Below are 27,500 nucleotides of genomic sequence, written 5' to 3' on the forward strand. Positions count from 1 at the left end.
ATCTTAGCAACACCCAAATGATAGACAGTTCTATGCAGTGTACAGTTTAACACACAGTAAGTTAAAAGGAATATACACAGTAGTGTAGTCAAGTATAACTTAATTCTATTTACCTTAAAGCACTGTACCCTTGGCAAACACTAACACAGCACAATACTCTTTCTTGATTAGTGCGATTCTCTCCCAGAAACTTGCAGACAATGTTGCCTCCCAGACTGAAGCCTACTACAATAAGCTGTGTCTGGGGAAATGTTTTTTTAATGTAGCCCACCATGGCTCCAAACTCCCAAGTGCAACCTGAAGTCAAGAAAGAATACACTTATTTGCAGAACTATTAAAATATGAATACAGATGACACCTTAAAGAAAGAGTTATTATTAAATGTATACATTATGGTGTTCAGGGCATCATTTTCTTTTCTTGAACTATTTTTCAACAAAATATAAGATTCATGCACTGTTCAAGGTTGAAGCATTTGCATTTAGTTGTTTTTATACAATATTGATATCATTTAATGTACAGTATAAGAAACACTTTGGTGAACTGTTCTAAGAAAATTACCCTGATTGTGTCTAAGGACCTTTAAAACAGTAACATTTTATAAACACAAAAATACTATAAACATACACTTATTATAGGACATTACCATTGAAGACATTCAGCAAAAAAAAAAAAAAGAACTAATTAATATTATTAACATAGGCATTTTAAAGGAAAAATACTGACAAAACAATATACAAAAACAGAATGACTGCACATGAGCTCTGAGGCCAATAAAATATACTAATAATAAAGTACTAAAAGATTAAATGTGTATCATACTCTTCACTGCTGTATCTTAAAAGTGCATAAAATAAAACTAATGTCTGGGAAGTTGAAAATTGAAATAATTTTTTTTTACAGTAAACAGGACACAAAGTTTATTAAAAGAAACAACACCACCACTCACCATAAGTAAATACACGTGGGGATGTTAACTCGATGTTAGGCAAAGCTCCCAAATGGTTAAGGACAGCACATCTGTAACCTTGTTTTTGAGCATAGTCTACAAAAGTGCGGATGTAATGTTTCTCACTGTGGTTGCCTATTCCTGGGCAAATGACCATGGTGACATCAACTGTAAAGGAAATTTTGAAAAGAAGTAAAAAAAATGCACAGCATAATTTTATAAATGCATATTATTAGAAAGTATGAAAAACAAAGCAATGACATAAAGAACTAAGTAACAGAAAAGTAAAAAGAAAAAAAAAAACTTCAGTTATTAATTATGGAAGATAGTAACTAGAAAGAAAACCACTAGGGATGGCACAGTGATACAGCTGCAGAATGCTGGACAAAAGCTGGTAACATCTGTTCAATCCTCTTGACTGATACACTCAATGACAGTAACAAGAATTGAGCTTTAACAATGCATATACTAAACAATTCCAAGCACTTCAAACTACTAAACCCAGGCGGCACTGATTGGTCCCCAGGACTGACAATACAGCACATTCTTGTAAGAACATGCAAAAAATCATTTCTTTACTTAACTTAGCCCTTCAAGTTCCTAATTCTTATGTTAAAATGGCATATTCCATGATTTTGTACACTTCTCTATTGTCTTCACTGCATGTCAAAAATTAGCATGCAGGTTTTCAATTGATAGCTATGATCACTTTTGTTTCAAAAGCCAGACACTTTATCCAGTGAAAAGTAAACAAGTTTAACTTTCAATTGTTGTACCATTTGCATCAGTGTACCACAGTGATTGCTTGATGGAGCACCTTCTCTGTGAGCATTATGAGATGTGCATCTCTTTTCATATCAATGTGATGTGCAGGTTGAAATCCCTAGTCTATCACCTTTCAAAATACTGGAAGTGTGGCTTTGTAAGGCATTTAGATTTGTTTCCATTAGTTACTGAGATTGTTTGATAGGACAGCTTTTTTTTTTTTTTTTTTTTTTTTTAAATCAATGAATGTGTCAACCAGCACTTGTCAGTTTAACAACATGCTTTCATATCAAAGTGACGGGAGGTTTTTTATCCAATAAGATAATGAAACCATCAGCTTTCAAAAGTGCCCTCAGAAGCTATCCTGAAGCAAGTCAATCACTTTTTAAACAGCCTTCCCAAGATGCCTGGCACCCTGTGAATTTAGTTGGAGCACTTAAAACTAATGAACATTTCTTCATTTATGTCAAAAAACTCTTCACATTTCCACTTATGAGGCAGAGATGCTTTATTTCCTACATATAGGTGTAATGAGACTTGTTCTTCTTTCTTCACACTCTCAGCATATTACGTGCGACTTCCTGTTTAAGCTGTGAAAAGAGCTATCAAACTAGTTATCTTTCCTGCCTGCATGCCTAGAGGTTAGACTGATAGTTGCAAAAGTAAGAAGCTGAGAGCTCAGCTTTTAAAATAATCTTTCTTTGAACAAGGAAACTTAGTAATAACGTAGCACAGCAGTAAGCAGTGTTGCTTCCTGGATCGTTATTGGGGTTTGAATCGCATGCCTGGTCACGGGCTGTGTGGAGTCTGCAAGTTTTCCTGTGACTTCACAGATTTTTCATCAAGTGCTCCGATGTTCCTCCCACATTACCAAAAATGCACAAGTTAGGTTGAAGAGATTTCAGTTGAGCATAAGTGTGGATTTGTATGATGAACTGGTGCTCTGTCCAAGACTATTTCCTGCCTTGCCCTCAGTGCTTCTATATCAGCTCTGGCTCTCAGCAACCCTGAACTAAATTGGGAAGGTTTGAAAATATATGCTGGTTGTTTATGTTTACCTGCAATTCATTCGAAGTGAATTTATTATAACTTGGAGAATATTTTCTCCTCATCCTTCAACAACTGGAGTAAAATTGATTTTTATATGTTTTGCTACAATTCATAATCTTTTACAAATTATTTTCTATTTTTAAATATTTAAACTGGTAATTATGGCAGCTCTGAACGGCACAGTGAAAAAAAAATTTGGCATAACCATTACCTTGTATGTACATGAAAATATTACATATGTATAGAATACTTTAACGTACGTAAAGGGTAAAGTTAGATTAAATAAATTACAAAAGTGAGCTTTGGGGGTACCTAATTACAACTTTATCAAGGCTCTGGCGCTTCAGTTTGACATCACTTCCATCTCTTGTAGTGCGGTCATATAAAAAGCAGATGAGTGGGTTTTACTTATTAAAGGTGTTTGGGATGGCTAGAGATGGGTCTAACTGTAGCCTGCAACAGCTATGAAGCACGTCCAGTAATGCCCACAATGTCAGTAACGAAACGCCCATCGAATGCCCCACTGCATTATAGTTAAGATTAGGGTTGTGGTAGGGTTATCTGACTAAGAGGGTTTCAGTACGTTTTATATTTACAGTTATCAGTCTGTTAAATCAATCAACCACGATTTAACTCTCTGCAGTCCCTTTTAAATATCGCAGCTCATTTTGCACAGTGCAATGAATGACCTAGTGTGCCAGGTTTGACAGTGGATTTGACTAGGATAATCAAGTTTGGCTTTTGAATGAGGGTATCTTAACAGAAAACGGTGGTAATTAAAGTGGCCCAATTTGGATTTAACTCTTTAGGTGCATGTTAAAAATTACAGTCCACTGGTGTAGATAAAAAAGTGTGCCACATTTAACAAAGAATTAAATTAGTGCACCAGCAATAGACTAGGTAAACTTCATATGAAAGCAATATGTAAAATATGAATGCCTTTCATAACTTGTGTGAATAAGAAGCTGGCTGTGAGCTAGTAAGTGAGTAGTTGGAAAACTAATGTTATTTCCATTTACTACACATTAGTGCAGTGGTAAGCACTGCTTTGTGGATCCATTGATCTGAGATTGAATGTATAGCCTGCTTTTATAAACCTGCCAATATCCATTTCTGTGGAATGTAACTGTGTGAGGAAAACATCAAACTGTTTAGTGATATGTCCTGTTTCCAGAAAATCATGTACAGTCACATGTGATGGTATTTGGTGCTCATCTGAAAGTATGCAGCACACATGCAGTAACAGCTGGTGCGACCTTAATGTACCTGGTGCACAGGCTATGGTAAGTGGTGGGCACAAGATAGTAAGTGGTGAGCACAAGATCTATAAATGGTGTGCACTAGATAGTATATGGTGGGCGCAAGACAGTAAATTGTAAATCCACAAAATTGTTACCCAGAAAAAAAAAAAAAAATACACCATATCCCCTCTGAGGCACTGTACGAGTGTGCAGACTGATAACTGTAAACATAAAGCATGCACCTAAACCATCACACACTCCTTTAATAAATAAAAGACCACCTGTCTTATTTTTAAATCACCGTGCTACAAGAGACAGAAGTGATGTCAAACTGAAGCTCAGTAGCCTTAGTAAGGGCATAATTAAAGTCGTAATTAGGTAGCCCCAAAGCACACTTTTGTAATTTTTTTAATCTAACTTTATCTCGTACAATTGTGAAAACATCTTGTACGTACGAGATATGCTTACGTGCATACGAGATAAGGGTTATCCCATAATTTTTTTCACTGTTTGGTTCAGAGCTTCCTTAGTTAATGATTCAGGCATTTTAATTTTCACAAGTCACTCTTTCAGATACTTCCAACAGTTTATAAATTTTTAGTACATAAAATTGTCTTCCAATCTTTTAAATGTTTTGCTTCCTCTACCACAATCTATCATTGTTTGACCAGAACTATTGAGACTAACTTGTCTTATGTGTAAAGAAGTGGTATCTCCTCTTTCCAGAAAGAGGAAGATGAAGAAAGAGAGTGAGAGTGGTTTATGTAAACATACTAATAAGATTCAAGTTAAAGTTTGGAACTGCTTTTGAAAAACCCTTATAATTTTTGCCGTGGATGTATTAGTAATGGTGATTTAACCTGTTTGAATGTATAAATTTGCATTACCTCCTGTACAGTGGTCAGACAAAGACTCAAAAAGATCAAAGGTAGCAGTGGCTCCATCTGGCATTGTAAGGAACTTGCGCAGACCATACGGATGTGGTGAACTAACCCGTCCCATTTTTCCATAAAGTGCTGTCTGTAGGTGTCCACTTTTTCCCCATAAAAGTGGAGGAATGTATCTGTTTCATAAACATAAAAAGGTTACAGATTAACGCAGGACTTCATGTGACAAGAAAAAACAAAATATAGTTCAATTTACTTGGAACGGAAAACCGTAGCAAGAATCATCTTCATTCTGTATTAATATCTGCTTGCCTTTAGAAGCCTGTACCTAACATGAAAATCCAATGTGCAATATTAAACTAAAACAATGGAAAGTGCTAGCACAACAATCTGTCCATTCATTTCTAATATTCTGCTTACTCAGATCTGAAATGTGATGGATTTTACTATGATATCAAAAATGAGCTTTTCCATCTGTAGAGGGAAACTGATAATATAAAAATTAAAAATGAAGAAATATCAAATAAATGAACATCTATTTTGATATCCCACTAAAATGTATATTTTTGGATAAGTGAAACCAACTTTTACATGTTAAATTTTAATCATGTGCCAATGCTGGTTATAGTTTTTGTATGCCTTACATAATTCTTTAAACAACAATTTTAAAGGAATTGAAAAAAGAGTAACAACACATGATTAACAACAGGAACACTCACAAGCAGGCTCCCAACCCAAGTAATTCCGAAGAGATTAAAATATAATAAAGTGTTACTGTAACAGAAAAAAAAAGTACAAGAGAGTGCAGAACCAAATTAAATATTTAAAAGAAAAAAAAAAAAACAACAAAGCTTAAAAAAGTGTCCTTGGACCTGCGTAGACACAGATATCCCATCTCCCTGGTAGGGTGGCCAGTTCACTGTCCAACCTTGTTCCTCTGTTTAACCCCTTTCTCCATTCTCCTTCTTCTTCCCCCACCATGTGAGCCCCTGCCTTCAACATTTTCCGGTCCAAGCTCAAGTGACTTCTCATTGTTAAGGGGCTTTTAAACCCAAGCCAAATCTGACATTCAGGGCAGGTCTGGGAAACCACTTGTGGTGTAGAAAGCATTTCAGGGAATTCCTGGGACCACTCAACTAACAATCTGTCTAGTAGCAATAAGCTTTCCTGCAACTCCAATTCCCAACTCCTTCTTAAAAGGCCAGGTCAACCTCCAGCAACCCATTATCCACAGAAACCAGCAAGAGGACAGTCATATGCTTTGAGCCTCCCAGTATATAATTTACATGTGGAACACTTACTATTCCACTCTTGGGCTCTTACAATTACATTAGTGAACAGCACCCACTCTTAGCGTAAATCTCGTCTGACAGTGCAGTCTTTTTATAGGGCCTTTTACAGCTGGACTCCTGCCCTCCACTCCCATTTACACTACAGTTCTAGATTCCCACCAGTCCCTCATTTACAATATTAAAGTGAATATTCGTAAAAAGCTAGCATTGTTCCATTTTCCTGGCTAATGTAGGAAATCAGTACTACAACAGCAACAGCAGAGGAGCCTAGTGGTCTAGGTTATTGACTTCAAATCCACAGGCCGGTGGTTCAAATCCTACCTGCCTCATTCTATCTCAAGAAACCTAATGCAAGTTTTATGGTGATATGTCTAGAATGGTGAAGACCTACAAAAGAACCCAATACCAGTTTGGTCATCCCTTAACATCAACATCCTGAGTACCAGAGAAAAAGTGGTTATAAAAGGATGCACTATCCTTAGGTTGGCTAGTATTGCAGAGGACTGTAGCAATATAGGACCAGTAAAAGCCAAAAGGACTGCTCTGACTGTGTAAACTGAGGCAAGTTTAAGGGCTACTTCTCATATCGGGATGAGTATTAAGATATCATATTGGGATTCATTAAAATATTTGTGGACAACTGGGTGCCAATGAAAACAACCTGCATATTTCCTATTGTGAAGCCATGAATAATCAGTAGCAAGGAATTTACAGATGGGTCACAGCAATGAATTTCAAAATGGAAACATGGAAATATACAAGAAATAAAGATACATCAAAGAGGATCCATGTCAGTACAGGAGTAAACGAGTGACTGAATTTAGCAAATGTAATCACATTCAATTGCCTGCAGCAACATATGATTCACCCTTTTTTGTTTGTGTACATGATGTAATTAAGACTTTTAAACAAGGTAATGCTCATATGGCATCTAGTCTGGATAAAAATTCAAGGCATGCTTTAAAAACCTGTTAATCAATTAGTGGATGTTTCAATGACATCTTTAATATTTTGCCAGGAGAAATCAGTAGTTCCTGTGTGCTTCAAAAGGACAGCAAGTATACAGCACCCGCACTTATGAAAACAAAAGGACTGTTTGAATTACCACAAATCAGTGGCACTCATTTTACATGGGATGAAGTACCTTGAGAAACAAGTGCTAGGATACATTAAGAAGAATATTTCAAACATAATCATCCCCAGTTTGCATATTATCACAAATGATCTGCAAAGGATGCCATATCCCTTGCACTCTACACCATCCTGTCACATCTGGATAATACAAACATTATGCAAAAGTTCTGTTTATAGACTACAGCTCATAATTTAACACTATTGTACCATAAAAGCTTATCACCAAACTCCTCAATTCAGGACGTGGTGCCAAAATAATAACGTTTTTGTTCTACATCTGGGGCTTTAATATATCTGGGCAACCTTCTAAAACATTACATGTTCAGAGTTATCACATAGTGGGGATTTGAGCTCACATCAATGCAAATCATGGACATATTCTTTTTTTTTTTTTTAAGGGAAGTGGTATTGAATAAGTACTGAATAATGAAAAAGTGTACCTAACTTTGAAGTAACATTTGTGCACACACACAAGCTGGTACTTCTGAGCAATAATAACAGATAGACTTGCTGGTGGAACAAGCTGCCTACCTTCATCCCCTCCGTGGAGTCACTTGCCCTTCAAAGAAATGCCTTTAAGGACTCCCCTCTTCAGCAGGTACCTACACCTGATATGCTTATTAATGCAGTTTCGATTTGGGGCAACAATATGACTTACAAGTATGCTCTGTTTTGTGGTTCATTTGCCTGACGGTTTTTCTGAGTGAAGCATATATCGGTATATCAAATACATGCTTTTATCACATCCCGCATCGATTATTGTAATTCCCTACTGGCAGGTGCCCCTTCTAATCTTATATCACAGCTCCAGCTTATTCAAAACTCAGCTGCAAGAGTCCTTACTCGAGCCAGCAGCAGCGAGCACATCACACCCATCCTGCTCCGCCTTCACTGGCTCCCTGTGTCCTACAGAATCGAATATAAAATCCTACTAATAACCTACAAAGCTTTAAATAACCTCGCGCCAAACTACATCAGTGACCTTCTCCATCACTATGTGCCTGCCCGCCCACTAAGGTCCTCTGATTCTGGTAATCTTGTTGTGCCCGTCACTAATCTACACTCCATGGGTGACAGGACCTTCAGCTGTATAGCGCCCAGACTCTGGAATGACCTACCAAAATTAATCAGGTCAGCTGACTCCACGAATTCTTTTAAAAAACAACTCAAAACTCATCTGTTCAGGAAGGCTTTTAGCTCTACTTGACTTTATTACCTTTCTCTCAGTTTACTTCTCTGTCAAGATGCTCATGTAACCTGTATGTGTGTGCGAGACCATCAATTATGTTGTCTGTTTTTTTTTTTTCAGAATTTACTGTCTTAATCTTCTTTGTTTATTTATCTGGTTTGTACAATGCTATATACTGTATATTCTGCCGTTCTTTATTTATTCTGTAAGTGCCTTGAGCATGGGAAAGGCGCTATATAAATAAAATGTATTATTATTATTATTATAAAACAGGCTAAAAAGCAAACAGAATAGCCAGAATCAGCAGCGTGTCATAAATTGTTTTACATTTCCTCTGCGTCTATAGTGCTGAGGCTTAAAACATCAAATAATTACTCAACTGCTACTCATTAAAGCAGAAACAAATATAAAGAAACAACAACAAACACTTTCAGAAAACTTGGTAAACAGAACAAGATTTATTAAAGAGTTTACCTCACCTAAAAAGCAAACAAACAGCCAGAATCAGTAGCATGTTGCAAACTGTTTTGCATCTACAGTGCTGCTGCTTCTTGTATGAGAGAGCAGAGAGAGAAAGAGCAGGTGCTACCTTTACTAACAGAAAACATTTACAACTAAATCTCCAAATGCTTGACCATTACATTAGCCAGCTACACACACAACAGAAGTAGTCAACAAGTCAAGGCAACAGGCGAACAATTCTAAAACAAGTACTGGGGAGAAACTGAGGACCTGTGAAGTGCCAGGAGGCTACAGAAGGGTATACAATTGCCTAACATACTGTATGCCTTCATTCACATGGATTCTCTATACTCTATATCACTATGTCTTCTCTGTGGTGTACATATGTATGTGCATCTCCCACTTTCAAGTAACCTCCCTGAACTTTTTTTTCACCAGACTTTAACTCTGTTACAGCTCTTTGCATAACTAGCATGGAGTTCAGATGTCCTTCATTCAAGCAGTTGCAGAATAACACCAGGATTTCAGCACATGAGGGCAGCTCAGCAGGCCTCCTCAAACAGCACGTCTTGCCATTTGTACTCCTATCGGTGCACGTCTTGTGTTGCTACCTAGTCATTTTTTCCCTGAACCTTCATCACTACCTAATAATAATAATAATTCTTTACATTTATACTGTATAGCGCTTTTCTCACTACTTCACTACTCCAAGCAGGGAAGACCCGGGACACAAACCCATGCTCTCCTTACTGCAAGGCAGCAGTGCTGCCATTAAATGTAAAAGGTAAGTACACAATTATAATCTCTATATATAAATCTGAGAGACACGCAGCAGGCCATGCGACAGCCTCGGGGTGTTCCTTACCTCTGCTTAGCTAGCGAACGAGAGAACTACTTAACGGATATAGAGCAGGTTTTTTTCTATAACTTGCTTGAATATTCTCTCATCACGTTAACAATCACAGTTCGCTTGCAGGAGCGATATAGTCGTGCTAATCTGAGACAGAGGCTGCGGGCCGAGGGGACGGAGAAGTGTGATGTCAAGAGTTAGGGAGTTGGGCAGGGCCCTCCTCACTGTCCTGTTTTACTACTATGCAGGCAGCTAATTCATTATAAATGGCAAAGTAAATCTATTAATAGTTCAAACACATAACTATCCCTGTCATATGGCCAACCACAATATGTAGGGAAAAAAGGTCAAAGGTTATTTTCATGCTGAAAAGGAAAGAATGTTAATGACACAGTGTTTTGGCTATATAACCTTCATCAGGTATGCAACTGAAAAGGAAAAAGCAAGTAACATATAAATGAGAAGGAGGGAACAAAGCCAGGGCATATGAAAGGTGAGAATTGGTGAGAAAACACTAAAATATAGTGTGGAAACCAAAATTAAACTGTTAACACATGGGATAAATTTCAAGGGTATAGTGTGTTATTTTTCCTTAATCACATTTATCACATGTATTGTTTGACTTTCTTGCAATCTAAACCAATGGTTTTTCAAACTGAAGGCTGTGACATTATTAAAAAAAATTCTGATTTGAAAGAGTGTGTTTAAATGCCCTACTTTTTAATAAGTATAAGAACACTAAAAATGTTCAACTGTTACATAAAAAGTACTTGTATATCAATGTAGTTATAATCAAGAACAATAGTCTTCAACTTGTGCAGTACACTATAGGAAAATGAGGTATCTCCGTTTCTTTCATTTTAACACAAAGATTTTATAGCCCTTCTGTGCAAAACAGCTACCCACAATCCAGTGTCCTTAAGCAATAAATCACTTTCTAAATTCAAGTAAGTACAGTTTCTTCTTTTATTCTGTACTTCGAGTGTGTTTCAACTGTTATAGTTACTTTGAAAAGTGACTTTCAGTCTTAACCTGCCCATCCAGGGACACAAAATTAATGTAGGAAATTGTGTATAGATGTAGGAAAAATGGATTGATTGGTGTTAATCAATCAATAAATTATCAGCTTTTCCATTGGCAATGCCAGTAATTAAATAATTTGGTATAGCACCCATTTTATTTTCCTTACCTTCCTTGTAGACTACTTTATAGACTGTAGACTATAGAGGTAAATCAAGGTAACTGAAGCACACTTGTTTTAAGAAATAGAATAATACAATTTATTGATAAACACAAGAATTATAGTTGTATATATATCAACGCAGAAGACAAGGTGCAAGACATTTGATACAATAAAACATACTGTATAACACAAAACAGACTGGCTATTAGAACTCTTGGTGAAAAGAATAAAGTTTTACGATACCAAATCTTTAAGAATGATGTGTCACGCCGTGTGGAGTGGATCTCTGCAGAGGCGTCAGCTCAACCCTGACATACACCTTTGTTATAACACTACTACAAACGCACAGTGAACGCACTGCTTTTCACACGGAGAAGCACTGGCATCAAGGAAGATTACCTTGGAGCTACAACATGTTATAACAACTTGGATTCAGGTTTACAACTCAGAAACTGAATGAATTCTGAGCTTGTTTTGGAGAGGGAGTACCTAGTCAAAGAACAGAAGGCTGTAATCATTCTGCTTCCTTTTGCAACATACTATCTTTGAGAGACTAGATTTTCAGTGGATGCCTCACTGAAAACAAGCTCAACATAACAGAAGCTCTGAACCGCACAGTGAAAAAAATTATGGGATAGCCCTTATCTCGTGCGTATAAATATCTCATATGTATGGGATACTTTCACGTGTGTATGGGATACTTTTGCGTACGAGATGCTTACACGCACATATAGGATACTTTTACGTACTTTTCACGTTCATACGAGATAAAGTTAATTTAAAAAATTACAAAAGTGCACTTCAGGGCTACCTAATTACTCCTTTACCAAGGCTATGGTGCTTCAGTTTCCCGTCACAGTGATATAAAAAGCAGACGGGTGGGCTGTTGTTTATTAAAGGAGTGTGGGATGGTTTGAGATGGGTTTAACTGTAGCCTGCAATACCTATGACGTATGTCAGGTAATGCCCACAACGTCAGTCACAAAATGCCCAATGCATGCCCTGTTACACTTCGGTTAAGATTAGGGTTATGGGAGTGTTATCTGACTCAACGGGTTTAGGTATGTGCTTTATACTGTATTTACAGGTATTTTTTTTTTCTTTCTTCCTGGGAAACAATTTGGTGCATACAACTTACTGTCTCGTGCCCACCATTTATATATCTCATGCCCACCACTTACCATAGCCTGCACATCAGTTACTTCAAGGTCGCACCAGCTAACACTGCATGTGCTCCACATACATTCAGATGAGCACCAAATACCATCGCATGGTACAGTACATAATTTTCTGCAAACAGTGCATATCACTAAACAGTTTGTTTTCCCTCACACAGTTACACTCCACAGAAATGGATATTGGCAAGTTTATAAAAGCAGGTTATGCATTCAAGCCCAGATTGTTAGATCTGCGAAGCAGCAGTGCTAGCCACTGCACGAATTTATAGTAAAAGGAAATGACATTAGTTAGCCATCTACTTACTAGCCCGCAGCTTCTTATTCACACAAGTTAGGAAAGGAATTCATATTTCATGTATTAAAAGAAACTGAAGTAATGTAAACTGAAAGAACCTTTGACTGAACACTGACTAAAAGCAGGAAATTTTACTAAGTGATTGAAAATAGACTTGTAGACTGCTACGGAAGTTCTGTTTGGGGTGAATAATGAACTTTTTGGCAATGACAAAGTGCTCTCATTCATTCATTTGATCTTAGCCAATGTCAGGAAGTGCATTAAAATGAGATGCTCAGAAAAGGATGAAAAAAGAAACAGTACTATAATACCTTGTAGCTGCCACTTTTTGCAAACAAATTTAGGACAGGAACAACAGGAGCACTTTTAAAGAAACAATACAACACCACCAGGTTGTTGTCACTTTTTCTTAGTAAATCTTAGATAGGAAGAAGAAAAGCAACTTTTAACAGGGCATTCATTTAAATGTAAACAGTTTTTAAATAGGCTACTTCACTATTTCTTTTGAAAACAATGGTTATTTTTGTATGTATTATTCTGTCTAACAGCTAAGGCAATTTTATTGCATTACTTTTACACTGTAAGTGTTTGCAAGTTATAATAACTGGCATTACCAATTCATAAAATATTGTAGATTCAGTATTCCTTATAACTACTCTGTCCCTGTTTTTAATTAAGAATCTCCATACATTTGTATTTTCATTTTGGAGGAAAACACAGAAGAAAATATTGTATATATCATGGAATGATGAATATTGTACACGGCTCTGAATACCCACACGAATACCCAACAGTCTGAAAGAATTTAGAAGAATTTTTCCTTTTAAAGAATTATAGTTGGTGAGAATACTACTACAAGTATACTATAAAAGACTTGAATACTACATTAGTGGGACATGCTAAACTACCATGTAGCTATGGTACACGGCTTCGTTTGTCAGTCAAACTATGCTGCACAAATTTAATAGGCAAACTGATGTCACATAATATATGCACGAAACACTTCATTACTTTCTTTGCATTCATGAAATAAGAAAATGTACATCACATACTCTTTGGTAAGAAGAGAGCAGGATTTTAATATGAAGTGGTTTAGTGGTGTATCCTGGTAGGTGAGCTCAGGTGGGGCTGTTGGACTCTTCAGGTTTAGACAGCGTACTATAATATACAGTACAGCTGCCACTGCCGCTAGTTTCATTCCATCAAACATGGCAGGCATCTCTGGTGCCATAGTGTTCACTTCCACATCATTGCTCATGACTGATCTAAGGAAAGATGAAAATAACATTTACAAAAACCTGCAGCAATTCTGAAGCTACCAAAACTATAAATTAATTTAAGAATAGAGACATTTCATTATTAAATATTATATTTTAATAGTTATTTTAATGTTGCATATGAGTGTTAATAGCTTGAAACATAAACCTGACCATGGACAGAGGCCAAGTAATCTCACTTCAAGAGGAACAGGAAGCCCGTTTATCCAGGAAGTACTAAGCACAAAGTACACATGAACATTTAATGTGTTGACAGTTTGTTGCAACTTACACTTGTCTACATAGTTAACCTGGGGAAATAACTATACACTTCACACACTGAGCCTAGGATCAAACCCTGTCAGCTTGAGTTATAAGGAATCACGGATAACAAACGTGTTATCTTTATTTTCGGATGCTTCCACAATAGTCCGTCTCATTAATCTCCTTAGCATTAGACCCAAGCTTTATTCAGGGGCTAAACAGTGTTAAAAGTGTTAGTCCTTTGTGTCACTTGAGCAACTGTACAGACAAATCTCACGTTCAGGCTGTAAAAGTGCTAATAGCTGAAGTCTGAGCATTGCTTGGGCAACGTTGTATGGGTATCTTGCATAATCATTACATTTGAGCATCGCCAGGGCAACAGTCTCGGTGCATCTTCTCTCCTCGTCAATAAGCGTGATCAATAACTTCCTCATTAATAATGGAGACCTGTAAGAAAAGTTTTCTGGCCACCCAGGTGTTGCATGCACGTGAAGGAAAACCTGAGCAGTGATGGCACTGGTCCAAGAACAGAATTTTGGCAAAACTATTCTTTGGAGAGATCATGTCCTAGTGTAGATTTCACTGATTATGAAATATCTGAAATTTACCAATAATGAAGACTTTAATGAGAATACCCGTCTGGCACCAAAACTGAAAAAAATCTGGGAGATATACCAGGCCATTATAGCAAAATTTCAGAATATTTACATTCCAGACTGAAATGTCAGCATCAGCAAATGTCTCATAGCTTATAAGGGCAGGCTGCCATTTATACAATACATTGCATCAAAAAGAGCAAGATTTGGTATAAAGTTCTACATGCTTTGCAAAACTAACACTGGATAGATATGGAATTTGGTTCTGTACACAGGAAAAGAAACCAAGTTTAATGAGAAATACAATCAGTACGGTGTTGCTACATCATTGGTGCAGACGTTGTTAGATGCTTTGTTTGATTTAAGTTACTGCGTAACCATGGACAATTTTTATACTTTGCCAGAGCTATTTGACATCTTGTTGCAAAGAAAGACTGACTGGTAAAAGGGGTAAAGCAAAAGGGTTAAGTGCTTATGATGAGATGGAAAGACAAGAAAGGGGTTTCTAACTGCACTATGCACAGTATTAAGAAGACAGTCACTGATCAGGCTAAAGCAAACAAAGTGGTTACTAAGCCTTGTGATGTGGTCGACTACAATAGCATGATGGGCAGAGTAGATTGTGCTGATCAAGAATTGAATTTCTCTCTCATTATATGAAAGTAACAAAAGAAGTATTATAAGAAGATATTTTGCCATCGGAACATATTTGAACAGTGTATTTGGAATTCATTTGTGCTATTCAGACAAGCTGGCAGGACTGCCTGTCATGAAAACTTCACATGCCAGTTAGTCAAACAAATCATTTCCGCACATTCAGTATCGATACTACCATCAAAGCTCTGGATTGATCCCCATTTCACTGATTTTATACCACCAGCTCAGAAGAAACAGAATCCAACTTGCACATGTGCAGTGTGCTGTTCAAAAGTTGATCAGTCTGGAAAGGAAATCTGCTAGGAATCATGGTATTATTGTCCTGACTGTGCCGTTGGATTGTGTATGTCATCGTGCTTCAAAATATACCACACAAAAGAAGCATTCTGACAGAATATACAGTATTATCATTATTATTCATCATTATTATTATTTGTGTCATTACTATGCTTTTGAGATTTAATAAAAAATTAATTTTTCAAACCAAAAAATGCAACACTTCTTTGTTTTTTTGAGAAAAACTATAATGCTTAAGGAGGTTAATTTACAAAATAATGTGTAAAGTAGAAAACAGATTTGTGGCTATTAGTCAAAAGGTACTCTATGTGGACACTGAGATGACTAATATCATTGATGTATATATAAATAAATGTGAATATTAATGTGAATATGATCCACTGTTCCCCACCTACTTAGGAAACTATCCTCATTTAATATCTGTACAACCCTTATTTGGGTTTAGTCATTGTAAACATTTGAGAGTGACTATTAAGGGGGTGTTGGGGCTTGGACTAAGAAGGGTTATTATGAGGGTGACAGAAATTTTTAAAACATACCTAGATTCAGTACATTATATAGTCCAAAAAATACTTTTGAAGGAAGACAACACTTATGGTAGCGACTAACTGTTTCTCAAAAGCCTTTTCAGCAAAGTTTTTTTTAGCTTTGCAATAAATGTCAGGGATGTTTTTACATGCAGCCACTGGTACAGTTAAGGTAAAAAGATTTTGTTATAAATAAATTACTTTTACAAAGTCGAGAATATTTCTAAAGCAGATTTTAAACATTTAAAGATAATGTAATCAGCAACACTATATGTAGAAAATGTTTAATCTTAGAGGGTATAACCAGAGAACAATTTGTTCACAAAACGTTAAAAGGTTCTGTTTTCTGAAGAGAAAATGTCTAAACCAGGAATGTGTGACTAAGAAGCAGAAAAACAGCATTTCAGAATTTGGCTGACATTCTCAAGTACAGTGCAATAAGACTGTGCGTGTGTGAGTAAACTTTCTGACAATGCTAATTATTACGTAAAACTTACCACTTTGACTTCTTTTCCTACTCGTATGCTTTAAAAAAAGAAAAAGAAAAAAAAAAACCACCACAAACTTTCTTATTTCACAGTGTTTCTGATCTGTGCAAAATGTTCCAACTCACAGTGTTCCGGTCAAATCTAGGGGTGAAAAAAGAAAAGAAAAGAAAAATCAAAACCACAATTTTACTTTCCAGATTATGGTGTACAGTAATCCCTCGCTACTTCGCGGTTCACTTTTCACGGATTCACGACTTTGCGGGTTTTTAAATACAAGTGATTGCCCGCCTATCGCGGAAGTTATGTTCCAGACCCATCAGCAACAGGAGAAAATCTGCGATATAGAAAGACCATATAAATAAACATTTTTATAGTTTAAGCCTTAAAATACCCATCCCACATGCTTTAAACACATGTAAACTTATAAAACACACTTTGTTAACACATATGATATGTGGATGTCGGGCTAAGGATATGAGTAACATCTCACTATTATAAAACATTTTAACTTCACGCAAGACAAGACAGTGAGACAGGAAAATTGGTGATGTACAGGCTTTTAAATTATTGACAGGCAGAGCGACAAGCAGCACAAAGCCAGCACAAAGTCCACTTCTCCTTAGCGTTCATTCAGCTCCCCACCCCCTTGACAATGCGAACTGCGCCTCCGGGGAGGGGGGTTTGAGCTAACGTGCGTTCAGCCCTCACATACCCACACACACACTCCTCCTCCTTCCAAACCGCAGAGCGACAAGCAGGCATTTTGGCAGAAGCAGCACACAGTCCATTTCTGCTCAGCGTGAGTTCAGCTGCCCCCCTTCACAAAGTGAGTGCAGACACATTGACGTCTGATCGCTGCATGCAGTGTGCAGTGTTGGTCTGCGGTGTTTAAGAATGTAGAAAGTGTTTAAGAGCATAGGAAGTGTTTATAAGAATGTGGGAAAGGTTAACAAGAGAGTGAGAAAGGTTTATAAGAGTGTGGGAAGGGTTTATAAAGCCTTAAAATATGTATAAATTATAAAATAAATATAGGTCGTTACTTCGCGGATTTTCACCTATCGTGGGGGGCTCCGGAACGTAACCTCCGCGATAGGTGAGGGATTGCTGTAGTATAAACTATTGCAAACTTGGAAAGAACTGCATAAAAATATATCTAGTCTTCTTATAAACGTAAAAGAAAAACTTAAATGATGCATTTTACATTTTCAGTTGTTCAGAATTTTTTGTACAAGGTACAAAGGTATTAAAACAGTGTATTTTTAGATGTATAGTGCAAACTTACATGTCAAAATGTCACTGTTGTATTAGGTCAGCACACAAAAAGTTGTGATGCTTCAAAATGCACCCATGAGACAGGACAATGCCCCACCCTAGGCTGCCTAGAAAAACCTTCAGCCATACTCGACAGACAGGCTTCAGGCTGTTCAAGCCCCAAAATGGGGAACAGACTGAAAGTTCAGATAACTTTAAATATCCCAAAATGTCTCAAATTGACCCTCAAAGGAAAGGAAAAGCATTAAAAAAAAGAATCTTTATAAAGGAAGAATCTATTTACATAAACAAAAGAAGCACACTCCAAATGACAATGAACCACTGAAAATAAATGCTGAGAGCAGTCCATCAGTGGTGACATCAGAGTGGGACTGCCTCTTGGGGATCTACCTACAAACCACAAGGAACACAACAGAACACAGCAAAATACGTAGATACTATATAAAGTCATCCCTCTGTATCCGCGGAGGACTGCTTCCAGGACTCCCTTCAGATGCTCAAATTCCTTATAGAAAATGGTGTAGTAATCCAAATTACTAACCGAGAATGCTAAACCGGATGGACGCAGGGACATCCGGCCATGGGCCGTAGCCGCAAAAAGACGTACTGCGCAGGCGCCCCAAGAAATGAGGCTCCGCGAGAGGCGGCCGCGACCACAGAGAGTGAGCACAGAAAAAAGGAGTCAAACGCAGGCGACGCACAGCGCCGCACGAAACCCATTGCACACGAAACTAGCACACAAAAAAAAGAAGCCGCTCGCGCCCACCTGCAAGCCCCCCCCCCCCCCCCCCCCTACAGGCACCGGACGGGACACACACAAAGAGGACGATTCAACAAGCCCCTGGCACACAAAAAAAAAGAACCCAAAACCACCCCATCCACCCTACAAGCAACGGACGGGACACACACAAAGAGGAGGATTCAACAAGCCCCTGGCACACAAAAAGAAAGAAGACGCTCGCGCCCCACCAATCCTCCCCCCCCCCACGCTCAGATGCCGAAAAAGCACACAGCGCCGCACGAATCTCATTGCACATGAAACGGGACCCACACAAACAGGAGGATTTAACAAGCTCCTAACGCACCAAAAAAAAGAAGCCGTGACCGCCACGCCAGGCCCATTAGAGACAAGACATGGCACACGAAACGTTCACAACAAGGGCGAATCAGACCCACAAACACACTAACATCAATAAGAAGTGACACCCAAAGCCCCATTTCTAAAGGAACCGTCCATATTAAACATACATCATCTCAACACCTTCACACTAGGCAGCATAGGTGGATCTCCTTACATTAAAGCACTATTAATTGTTCAACTGCAGAAAAGGCTCCATATTAACAGTGAGTGCGATCCTCCTTATTACTTATCCATATTTTGCATGCTGAGGAACAAACAAGTCATGAATACACGCTCACGGGTACAAAACTATTCGGCTCGGATAACGGGACCAAACACATGAACCCGCATGAAACAACAAAATACACGGCGGCGCATCTGCATTACATCCTACAATAGTTCATTTGATTTTGCATCTACCGGAGTAAATATCAGGTCACCAAAAGGCAATGACCCATACTGCTTTCGCGTATGTGGACAAATATTACATCGCATTGGAACAGTGCACCCTGAAACAAATCAAGAACGCAAATATGCACAAATCACGTCGGCACCTACAAAGCGCTTCTGAAACCGCGGAAGAAAAAATGTCTCGGCTCCAAAAACACATGTCACTCCTTATTCCAAATACCGGTCCCAATCACAGAAACATCGGTATCCACTATGACAATGCACAGTAACAATGCACGTGGCATCCAGTCACTTACTCAACACCATTGATAAACTTCTACAAACGTTGATGAATAATAATATTCCCTTTGCGGGAAAGGTACTTTTATTAGGAGGAGATTTTAGACAGTGCTTAACTATTACTCCACTTACAATGCGCTCAGCTATTGTTCAGTCCACCTTAAAATACGCGGACAATTGGCATTGCGTTGATGAATAATAATATTCCCTTTGGAGTAAAGGTACTTTTATTAGGAATAGATTTTAGACAGTGCTTACCTATTGCTCCATATGCCATGCGCTCAACTATTATTCAGTCCACCTTAAAATACGCGATGACGTCATATAAACAACACGAGACCGAACTACAATACATATGCAGGCGCGAGACCTGATTGGTGATAATAAGAAGAAACGAACAGTCCGCATATTAACAGTGAGTTCGATCCTACTTATTACTTATCCATATTCCTAACGATAAAGATCAAACAAGTCATCAATTCACAATCACGGATACAAAACTAGACGGCTCGAGTAACAGGACCACAAACACGAACCCGCATCAAACAAAAAAATTCACCTCGGCGCGCTTCTAAAACCGCGTAACAAAAAATGTTAGGCGAACAATTGGCTTTGATTTCTAAAGATACACTTGGTGCAAAACATCTGAATTTCCCCTTAGCATATTTGAACACTATTAACCCAGCCGGATTACCACAACACAATCTTAGCCTTAAAAACGGAACAATAATCACGCTATTAAGAAACCTTAACACTAAACAGGATTTATGCAATGGCACACGTTTAGTCGTCAACACCATGACACACAATGTTATTCAAGCAACAGTTCTTACAGGATCACATGCTAACAATACTGTTCTCATTCCTAGAATTGACCTTACGAGTTCTGACCTAGAATTACCTTTTACATTGAAACGCCGACAGTTCCCCATTAAACCTGCATTTGCCATGACCATCAACAAATCACAAGGACAAACCATGCACAAGGTTGGCATCTACCTCTCTGAGCCCGTTTTTGGACATGGACAACTTTATGTTGCCTTATAAATGCTCCATGCCAAGGAAGACTCATTCAAGGACAGGACACCATCTTTACTACTAATGTTGTGTACAAAGAAATATTCCAATAAACCATTACTCTGTGCCAAACAATGTATTTTTTGCTTTCTATATGCATCATCCACACCTGCACACTATTCTATATCTAATTCATACATCTCACTCTTTGTCATGCCCCAATGCCAGGGGTTGGCGAGCGGAGCCCCCTAGTTGTATATAACCTACACACATCCTCCCACATACTTTAAAACATCACTACATTACTTTTTATAGCATTGACACTTCCATGAATTTCAGCTTCTTTCTGCTTTATTGCGTGAATACTCAATTTGTTGTAACCAATCTTACAGCCTCCTTTGGGAAGTGACATGACTCTTTTCAAACAAAGACCTAAAAAATGTTATTTTCTCATTGAGAAATTGCACTTTACACTTCTTTTAATGGCCCTTTGGGTTTAAAAAAAGTCCTTGTTTAAACTTACATCTTTATGAAATTGGCAAACAAGGGACAGGTGAGCTTTTTAGAAGAAAGCTTCAGAATGTGTTAGTGGTTTGGGAGCATTTCACTTTAACTCTTTTAGGACGGATGTCAACTTTTGTTGACACAAGGTGTTGAGGACTGAAGTCGATATCCAAGAGCACAGGGCGATAAAAGCTGTAAATGTCAATAAAACTCCACATTATGTTATAGATAAACCCTCTTCGCTAGGAGGACTGTTAGACTTGTTGATGTTGAATTCTTGTGTGCGTGAGTAGCATAAAGTAAACAACATCTAGAATGGCATCAACAACTGAGAGAGCAAAGCGAATGCGCAAAGCAAAATACTCTGTGCATACGATGTGTGAGCTGAAATTATCAAGTATGTCTCTCACTTTTCAAAAAACAATCAAAAACACACCTTGAGAGTCCACATATTCACTGTCTCATTTAACATACAGTGAGGCAAAAAAATATTTAGTCAGCCACCAATTGTGCAAGTTCTCCCACTTAAAAAGATGAGAGAGGCCTGTAATTTTCATCATAGGTATACCTCAACTATGAGAGACAAAATGAGAAAAAAAAAAATCCAGAAAATCACATTGTCTGATTTTAAAGAATTTATTTGCAAATTATGGTGGAAAATAAGTATTTGGTCAATAACAAACAAGCAAGATTTCTGGCTCTCACAGACCTGTAACTTCTTCTGTAAGAGGCTCCTCTGTCCTCCACTTGTTACCTGTATTAATGGCACCTGTTTGAACTCGTTATCAATATAAAAGACACCTGTCCACAACCTCAAACAGTCACACTCCAAACTCCACTATGGCCAAGACCAAAGAGCTGTCAAAGGACACCAGAAACAAAATTGTAGACCTGCACCAGGCTGGGAAGACTGAATCTGCAATAGGTAAGCAGCTTGGTGTGAAGAAATCAACTGTGGGAGCAATTATTAGAAAATGGAAGACATACAAGACCACTGATAATCTCCCTCGATCTGGGGCTCCACGCAAGATCTCACCCCGTGGGGTCAAAATGATCACAAGAACGGTGAGCAAAAATCCCAGAACCACACGGGGGGATCTAGTGAATGGCCTGCAGAGAGCTGGGACCAAAGTAACAAAGGTACCATCAGTAACACACTACACCGCCAGGGACTCAAATCCTGCAGTGCCAGACGTGTCCCCCTGCTTAAGCCAGTACATGTGCAGGCCCATCTGAAGTTTGCTAGAGAGCATTTGGATGATCCAGAAGAGGATTGGGAGAATGTGATATGGTCAGATGAAACCAAAATAGAACTTTTTGGTAAAAACTCTACTCGTCGTGTTTGGAGGAGAAAGAATGCTGAGTTGCATCCAAAGAACACCATACCTACTGTAAAGCATGGGGGTGGAAACATCATGCTTTGGGGCTGTTTTTCTGCAAAGGGACCAGGACGCCTGATCCGTGTAAAGGAAAGAATGAATGGGGCCATGTATTGTCAGATTTTGAGTGAAAACCTCCTTCCATCAGCAAGGGCATTGAAGATGAAACGTGGTTGGGTCTTTCAGCATGACAATGATCCCAAACACACCGCCCGGGTAACGAAGGAGTGGCTTCATAAGAAGCATTTCAAGGTCCTGGAGTGGCTTAGCCAGTCTCCAGGGGCCTCATGTATAACGCCGTGCGTAGAACTCACACTATAACATGGCGTAAGCACAAAAGCTGGATTGTGCGTACGCACAGAAAAATCCAGATGCAGGAATCTTTGTGCACGCATACTTTCACGTTCTTCCACTACATAAATCCCGATCAGCGTGAAAAGTAACGCACGTGCACGCACCTTCTGTCCCGCCCCAACTCCTCCCAGAATTACGCCTCTTTGAATATGCAAATCGATATAAATAGCCTTCTGTGAAAAGACAATGGGAAAAGCACAGGGGAAAATATAAGAATTTCAGCGAATACCAAGTGGAGGCAAAGGAAAAACGTACTATTTGTTGGTTTAAACAGTGATATAATCAACAAAAGGAAGTTGATCGACTGATAGAGTGTCGGAAAAACTCGAAAGATCAAATTCACAAAGTCGCACAGTGCCCGAAATAAAAAAGAAATCACATATCAAAGTCGCCTTGAAAAGGCAAGTCGTAGCCCACCGTCTGAGTGTCATATGAAAGCGTATTAGGGTACAAACAAACAACATAGGCACACAGTGGGAAAAAAGCACGAAATGTCAACTTTAATCTCGAAATTTCCACTTTAATCACGTAGTTTATTTTGCCATTAAAGTAGAACATCATAAACTTCATCTTAAAATCGTTTATTTTACTAGTTTCTCAAGTAGCACGTTAAATGCTTTGTTCTGTGTTTGATCTTCTATGTGCTCTATGTGTGTGAATCACTACGTGCTTCCGTTCTTTCTCTTTCTCCGACAGGACACAGAATGCATTACATTCGAGATATTACAGCTCTCTGAATAATTAAAATACTGAGATGTATACGTGATATCATTTTCATGATGATAGGAATGAAAGCATGTTATTAAACATGGGAACACGGTGGCGCAGTGATTGTTCATATCTCACGCAAGAGGCTTCCTGCACCATGTGCGACCTTCGATGAAATAATTTATTACAGAAGTACTGTCTCTTTCAAACGTACTAACCTCCAATTCCTGTCCATACTTTTCTTTCTCCAATCGCCACACAATCAGCTCTGTAATAGACGTTAAGCCATTTGTAAGCTTAGAACGCCGATTCTTCAAAACTTTTAAGGAACATTGAAATATCTTCGTAGTACATGTTTAATTATTCTATTCGTCTATCCTTCCAGTGTCACGTCAGCACCAGCAAGAATACAGCGCAAGGCAGGAGCTATCCTTGAACTAGCTATACGCTGCGGCACCGTGTCCTCACATGTTTAATTATTAACAATACAGATTATTTAAATGAAGTTAAAGTTTTATCTGTATACTATAAGCAACATATTTTGCTGCATTTCACCTTAAAAATGATATTGTCATCATACGCGCTTTATAAAGTAGCGCAGGTTGTGCAATATTATAACTGTAGTGTAAGTTTACAGTGAGGTGATTGTACTTATAAGTACAAACAGTTCTACAAGGAGCACTTGATGGACAGATTGAGTGCGTTTATAGTACTTGGGATGAAACTGTTTCTGAAACGCGAGGTCCGTACAGGAAAGGCTTTGACGCTTTTTGCCGTGGTTGAGGTAGTGTGTACTTGAAACTGTATACCGATAATTCTCTTTCCGATCATCTGCTGCTGTTATTCACACTCAGATACAGTGATATAAATACTCCGAGTGGTGCAGTGAGAGTAATATGGAAAAAGAGGATCCGCAGTGGCAACCCTTAACGGGAGCAGCAAAAAGAAGAACAAGATGCAGTGAGCGTAACAACGCTAAAGCAGTTATAGTATTTGGAATACTATGGCTATTCCCTGGCCCATTATATTGCTACAGGTTAATTACAATCAGATGCATTACACTAATAAACAATATGCAGTTAATTTCAGTGTATTTGATAAAGCCGCTGCCGTGGATGTGGATCTAAGAAATGGTAACCACACAGGAACAGTAGCACTGCTTTGACGCTGGGTGCCGCCAGTCTGCAAAACCGAGCGGAGAAATTGCGTACGCCAAGGTATGAGGTACCATGGAAATGTGCGTGGCTTTACACCAAGTTTAGGTTTTATACATCGCGATTTGAGCGTGGAAAGGTTCGTACGCAACATTTCTGTGCGTATGCACCGTTTATACATGAGGCCCCAGATCTCAACACCATAGAAAATCTTTGGAGGGAGTTGAAAGTCCGTGTTGCCCAGCGACGGCCCCAAAACATCACTGCTCTAGAGGAGATCTACATGGAGGAATGGGCCAAAATACCAGCAACAGTGTGTGAAAACCTTGTGAAGACTTACAGAAAACGTTTGACCTCTGTCATTGCCAACAAAGGGTATATAACAAAGTATTGAGATGAACTTTTACAAATACTTATTTTCCACCATAATCTGCAAATAAATTCTTCAAAAATCAGACAATGTGATTTTCTGGATTTTTTTTCTTCATTTTGTCTCTCATAGTTGAGATATACCTATGATGAAAATTACAGGCCTCTCTCATCTTTTTAAGTGGGAGAACTTGCACAATTGGTGGCTGACTAAATACTTTTTTGCCCCACTGTAATCACTTGCCGATTAAGATAGCTCAACAACTAACTTGTTTAACCATCTGCGAACCAGAATATGAAGAATAAGAAGAATACAAAAAGTTTCAGGATTCAGTTCTCCACGACAGGTTTAAATCACCCAAGTCACAGGCATAAAGACACACTCAGCAAACTTTATCAGAAACATTCTGCAAAAAAGTGCAGTACAACAAAAAAAGTAAAAGATGGCATGACATGGCTGTGAGGAGACCGCATAGTTTGCATGATTTCAGACAGCGGGGCTAATATTTTCAGTGCACTACGGATTAATAACTCGAAGAGGCTCCCTAGTTTTGGACATAAGTCGTCATATTGCCATTGAAGAGTAATTTGGTTTCCTCTGTAAAATGCATTTTAAATTAAATTGATCTAGTAATGAAGCCCCATAGGTGTCAGCACAAAAAAAAAAATTTTTTTTTGCATCAGTGAGCATATGCCTATTGGACACATTTTAGTTTGCAAGCTGTCTTGGTTGGCGGTTCTCGATTCCAAAGCACATTTTTTTCTTTCATTATTTAATACACTCATACAGATCCCCGCCTCCTCACCCAGCATCATCCCACCCCAATTGGCTGCACAAGTTGGAGCAGGTGATGACACAAAGGAGGGAACAAAAAAGAAAAAGTCTTTTAGCAGCCATTTCAAAAAAAAAAAAATTGAAAAAGTGATCAAGAACTATTTGATGATACCTGAGGTGGACAATGATTTAAATTCACTGTGGAAAACACAAGAAGTACATTTCCTCAAATTGGGGAAACTTTCTGAGAAGTCTTTCAGCACCAGAGGAAATGTTGTAACATGTAACCATGCTGCTCTGAAGCCAGATGCTGTGGAGAGACTGGTGTTTCTGTCACACAAGACATTTCCTCAGCAGAATTTTGCATATGTTTTATTTTTTTTTCTTATATCTTTGTGCGGTATTGAACAGAACTTTAAGTTAGTAATTTGTTTAAAAATGTTTTAGGTTTGGTTTTTTTTCATCTTTGTGCAATGTATGATGGAACTTGTTTACAAATGCTTCAGTTTTTTTTATATTTCCTGTGCAGTATTTGCCAGAACTTTGGATGTTTACACTATAATACAGTATGCTAGATTTTTGTACTTGCTTGTATGCTGCACAATTCACCTTACAAGAAAGCAGTTTATGCTTATCCAGACTGTACTATTCATCCCCTATAGTTCAATTATGATTAGTATTTTATTCCCTTTGGATCCAAACATATCTTGTTTACATTAAGAGTAACTTCCGGTTTAAAATGCTCTTATTGTATCAGTTTGTTAATCTTTTGTATAAATCTTGTAGGCCACTTTGAAATGGTTTACACATACTTGATCTGTTTGATCTCAGTAATACTTTGACTGGTGATTTTAATGTTTTTTTGTGTTGTTTTACTTGAGTTTTAAGTAAATAAATAAGACCTGTTTGCCTTAACTGTTGTTTCCATTAATCTCATTAGTAAGCTACAATTAATATCCTATTAACAAGACCAAGCTACATCAATAAGACTTTTACAAACACATTAAAAGGATGTAAAATATTGTCTAATTATTGTTGTCATCAGTCTCCTAGAAAATATCGAAATATAATTTTTTGCCAATATCGCACACCCCTAACTAGTGGTGTGAAGGAAACCTGGGCGTCAGCAAGCCCAAACCCTGACACGAACACACAAGCAGTGTCTCGGGTTCAAATAAAGATTGATTAACCAACTCCTCTCACAACAATCACAAAAACACAGGTTTTTCTCCTCACAATAAATTCTCACCACCGCACTGCCCTCCTCCAATCATGTGTTGCCTCTCTATCTCCCAGCTCCGACTTGCCTGGATAAGGGAGTGCGGTCCCTTTTATTACAGACCCGGGAGTACTTCCAGATCACACGGAAGTCCATCACAGTAAGGAGCTTGTCTCCCTGCAGCGCCTTACTGCGGTACCTCATGACCCCAGCAGGGCTGCCCAGCAGGACTACATTTCCCGGCATGTCCTGCCAACTTCCCACTGGGCACCAATAACCAGGGCTGCTGCCATCTAGTGTGCTGGGGGAATAAAAAAACCCCAGTGATATCTTTTCTTTTTAATGGGCTGTCCGTCCACCCTTTCTGGCCCTTCCTTCC

The 27,500-nt window shown here is 38.3% G+C and overlaps 1 protein-coding gene across 1 annotated transcript in view; it reads right to left on the reverse strand.

The window, feature by feature from the left end:
- abhd2a (abhydrolase domain containing 2, acylglycerol lipase a) overlaps positions 1-27,500 on the reverse strand; it is an 84,772-nt gene that overhangs the window by 28,312 nt on the left and 28,960 nt on the right. The window contains exons 2-6 of the mRNA XM_051920827.1: positions 16,570-16,701; positions 13,528-13,740; positions 4,893-5,068; positions 950-1,117; positions 114-297 (exon numbers count right to left, since the gene is read on the reverse strand). Of these exons, the coding sequence (XP_051776787.1) occupies positions 114-297; positions 950-1,117; positions 4,893-5,068; positions 13,528-13,733 (734 nt within the window). The 5' untranslated portion in view covers positions 13,734-13,740; positions 16,570-16,701. The remainder of the gene's footprint in view (positions 1-113; positions 298-949; positions 1,118-4,892; positions 5,069-13,527; positions 13,741-16,569; positions 16,702-27,500) is intronic.

The sequence above is a fragment of the Erpetoichthys calabaricus genome, chromosome 17 (assembly GCF_900747795.2).
Source record: "Erpetoichthys calabaricus chromosome 17, fErpCal1.3, whole genome shotgun sequence".
In the NCBI taxonomy this organism is placed as follows: domain Eukaryota; kingdom Metazoa; phylum Chordata; class Cladistia; order Polypteriformes; family Polypteridae; genus Erpetoichthys; species Erpetoichthys calabaricus.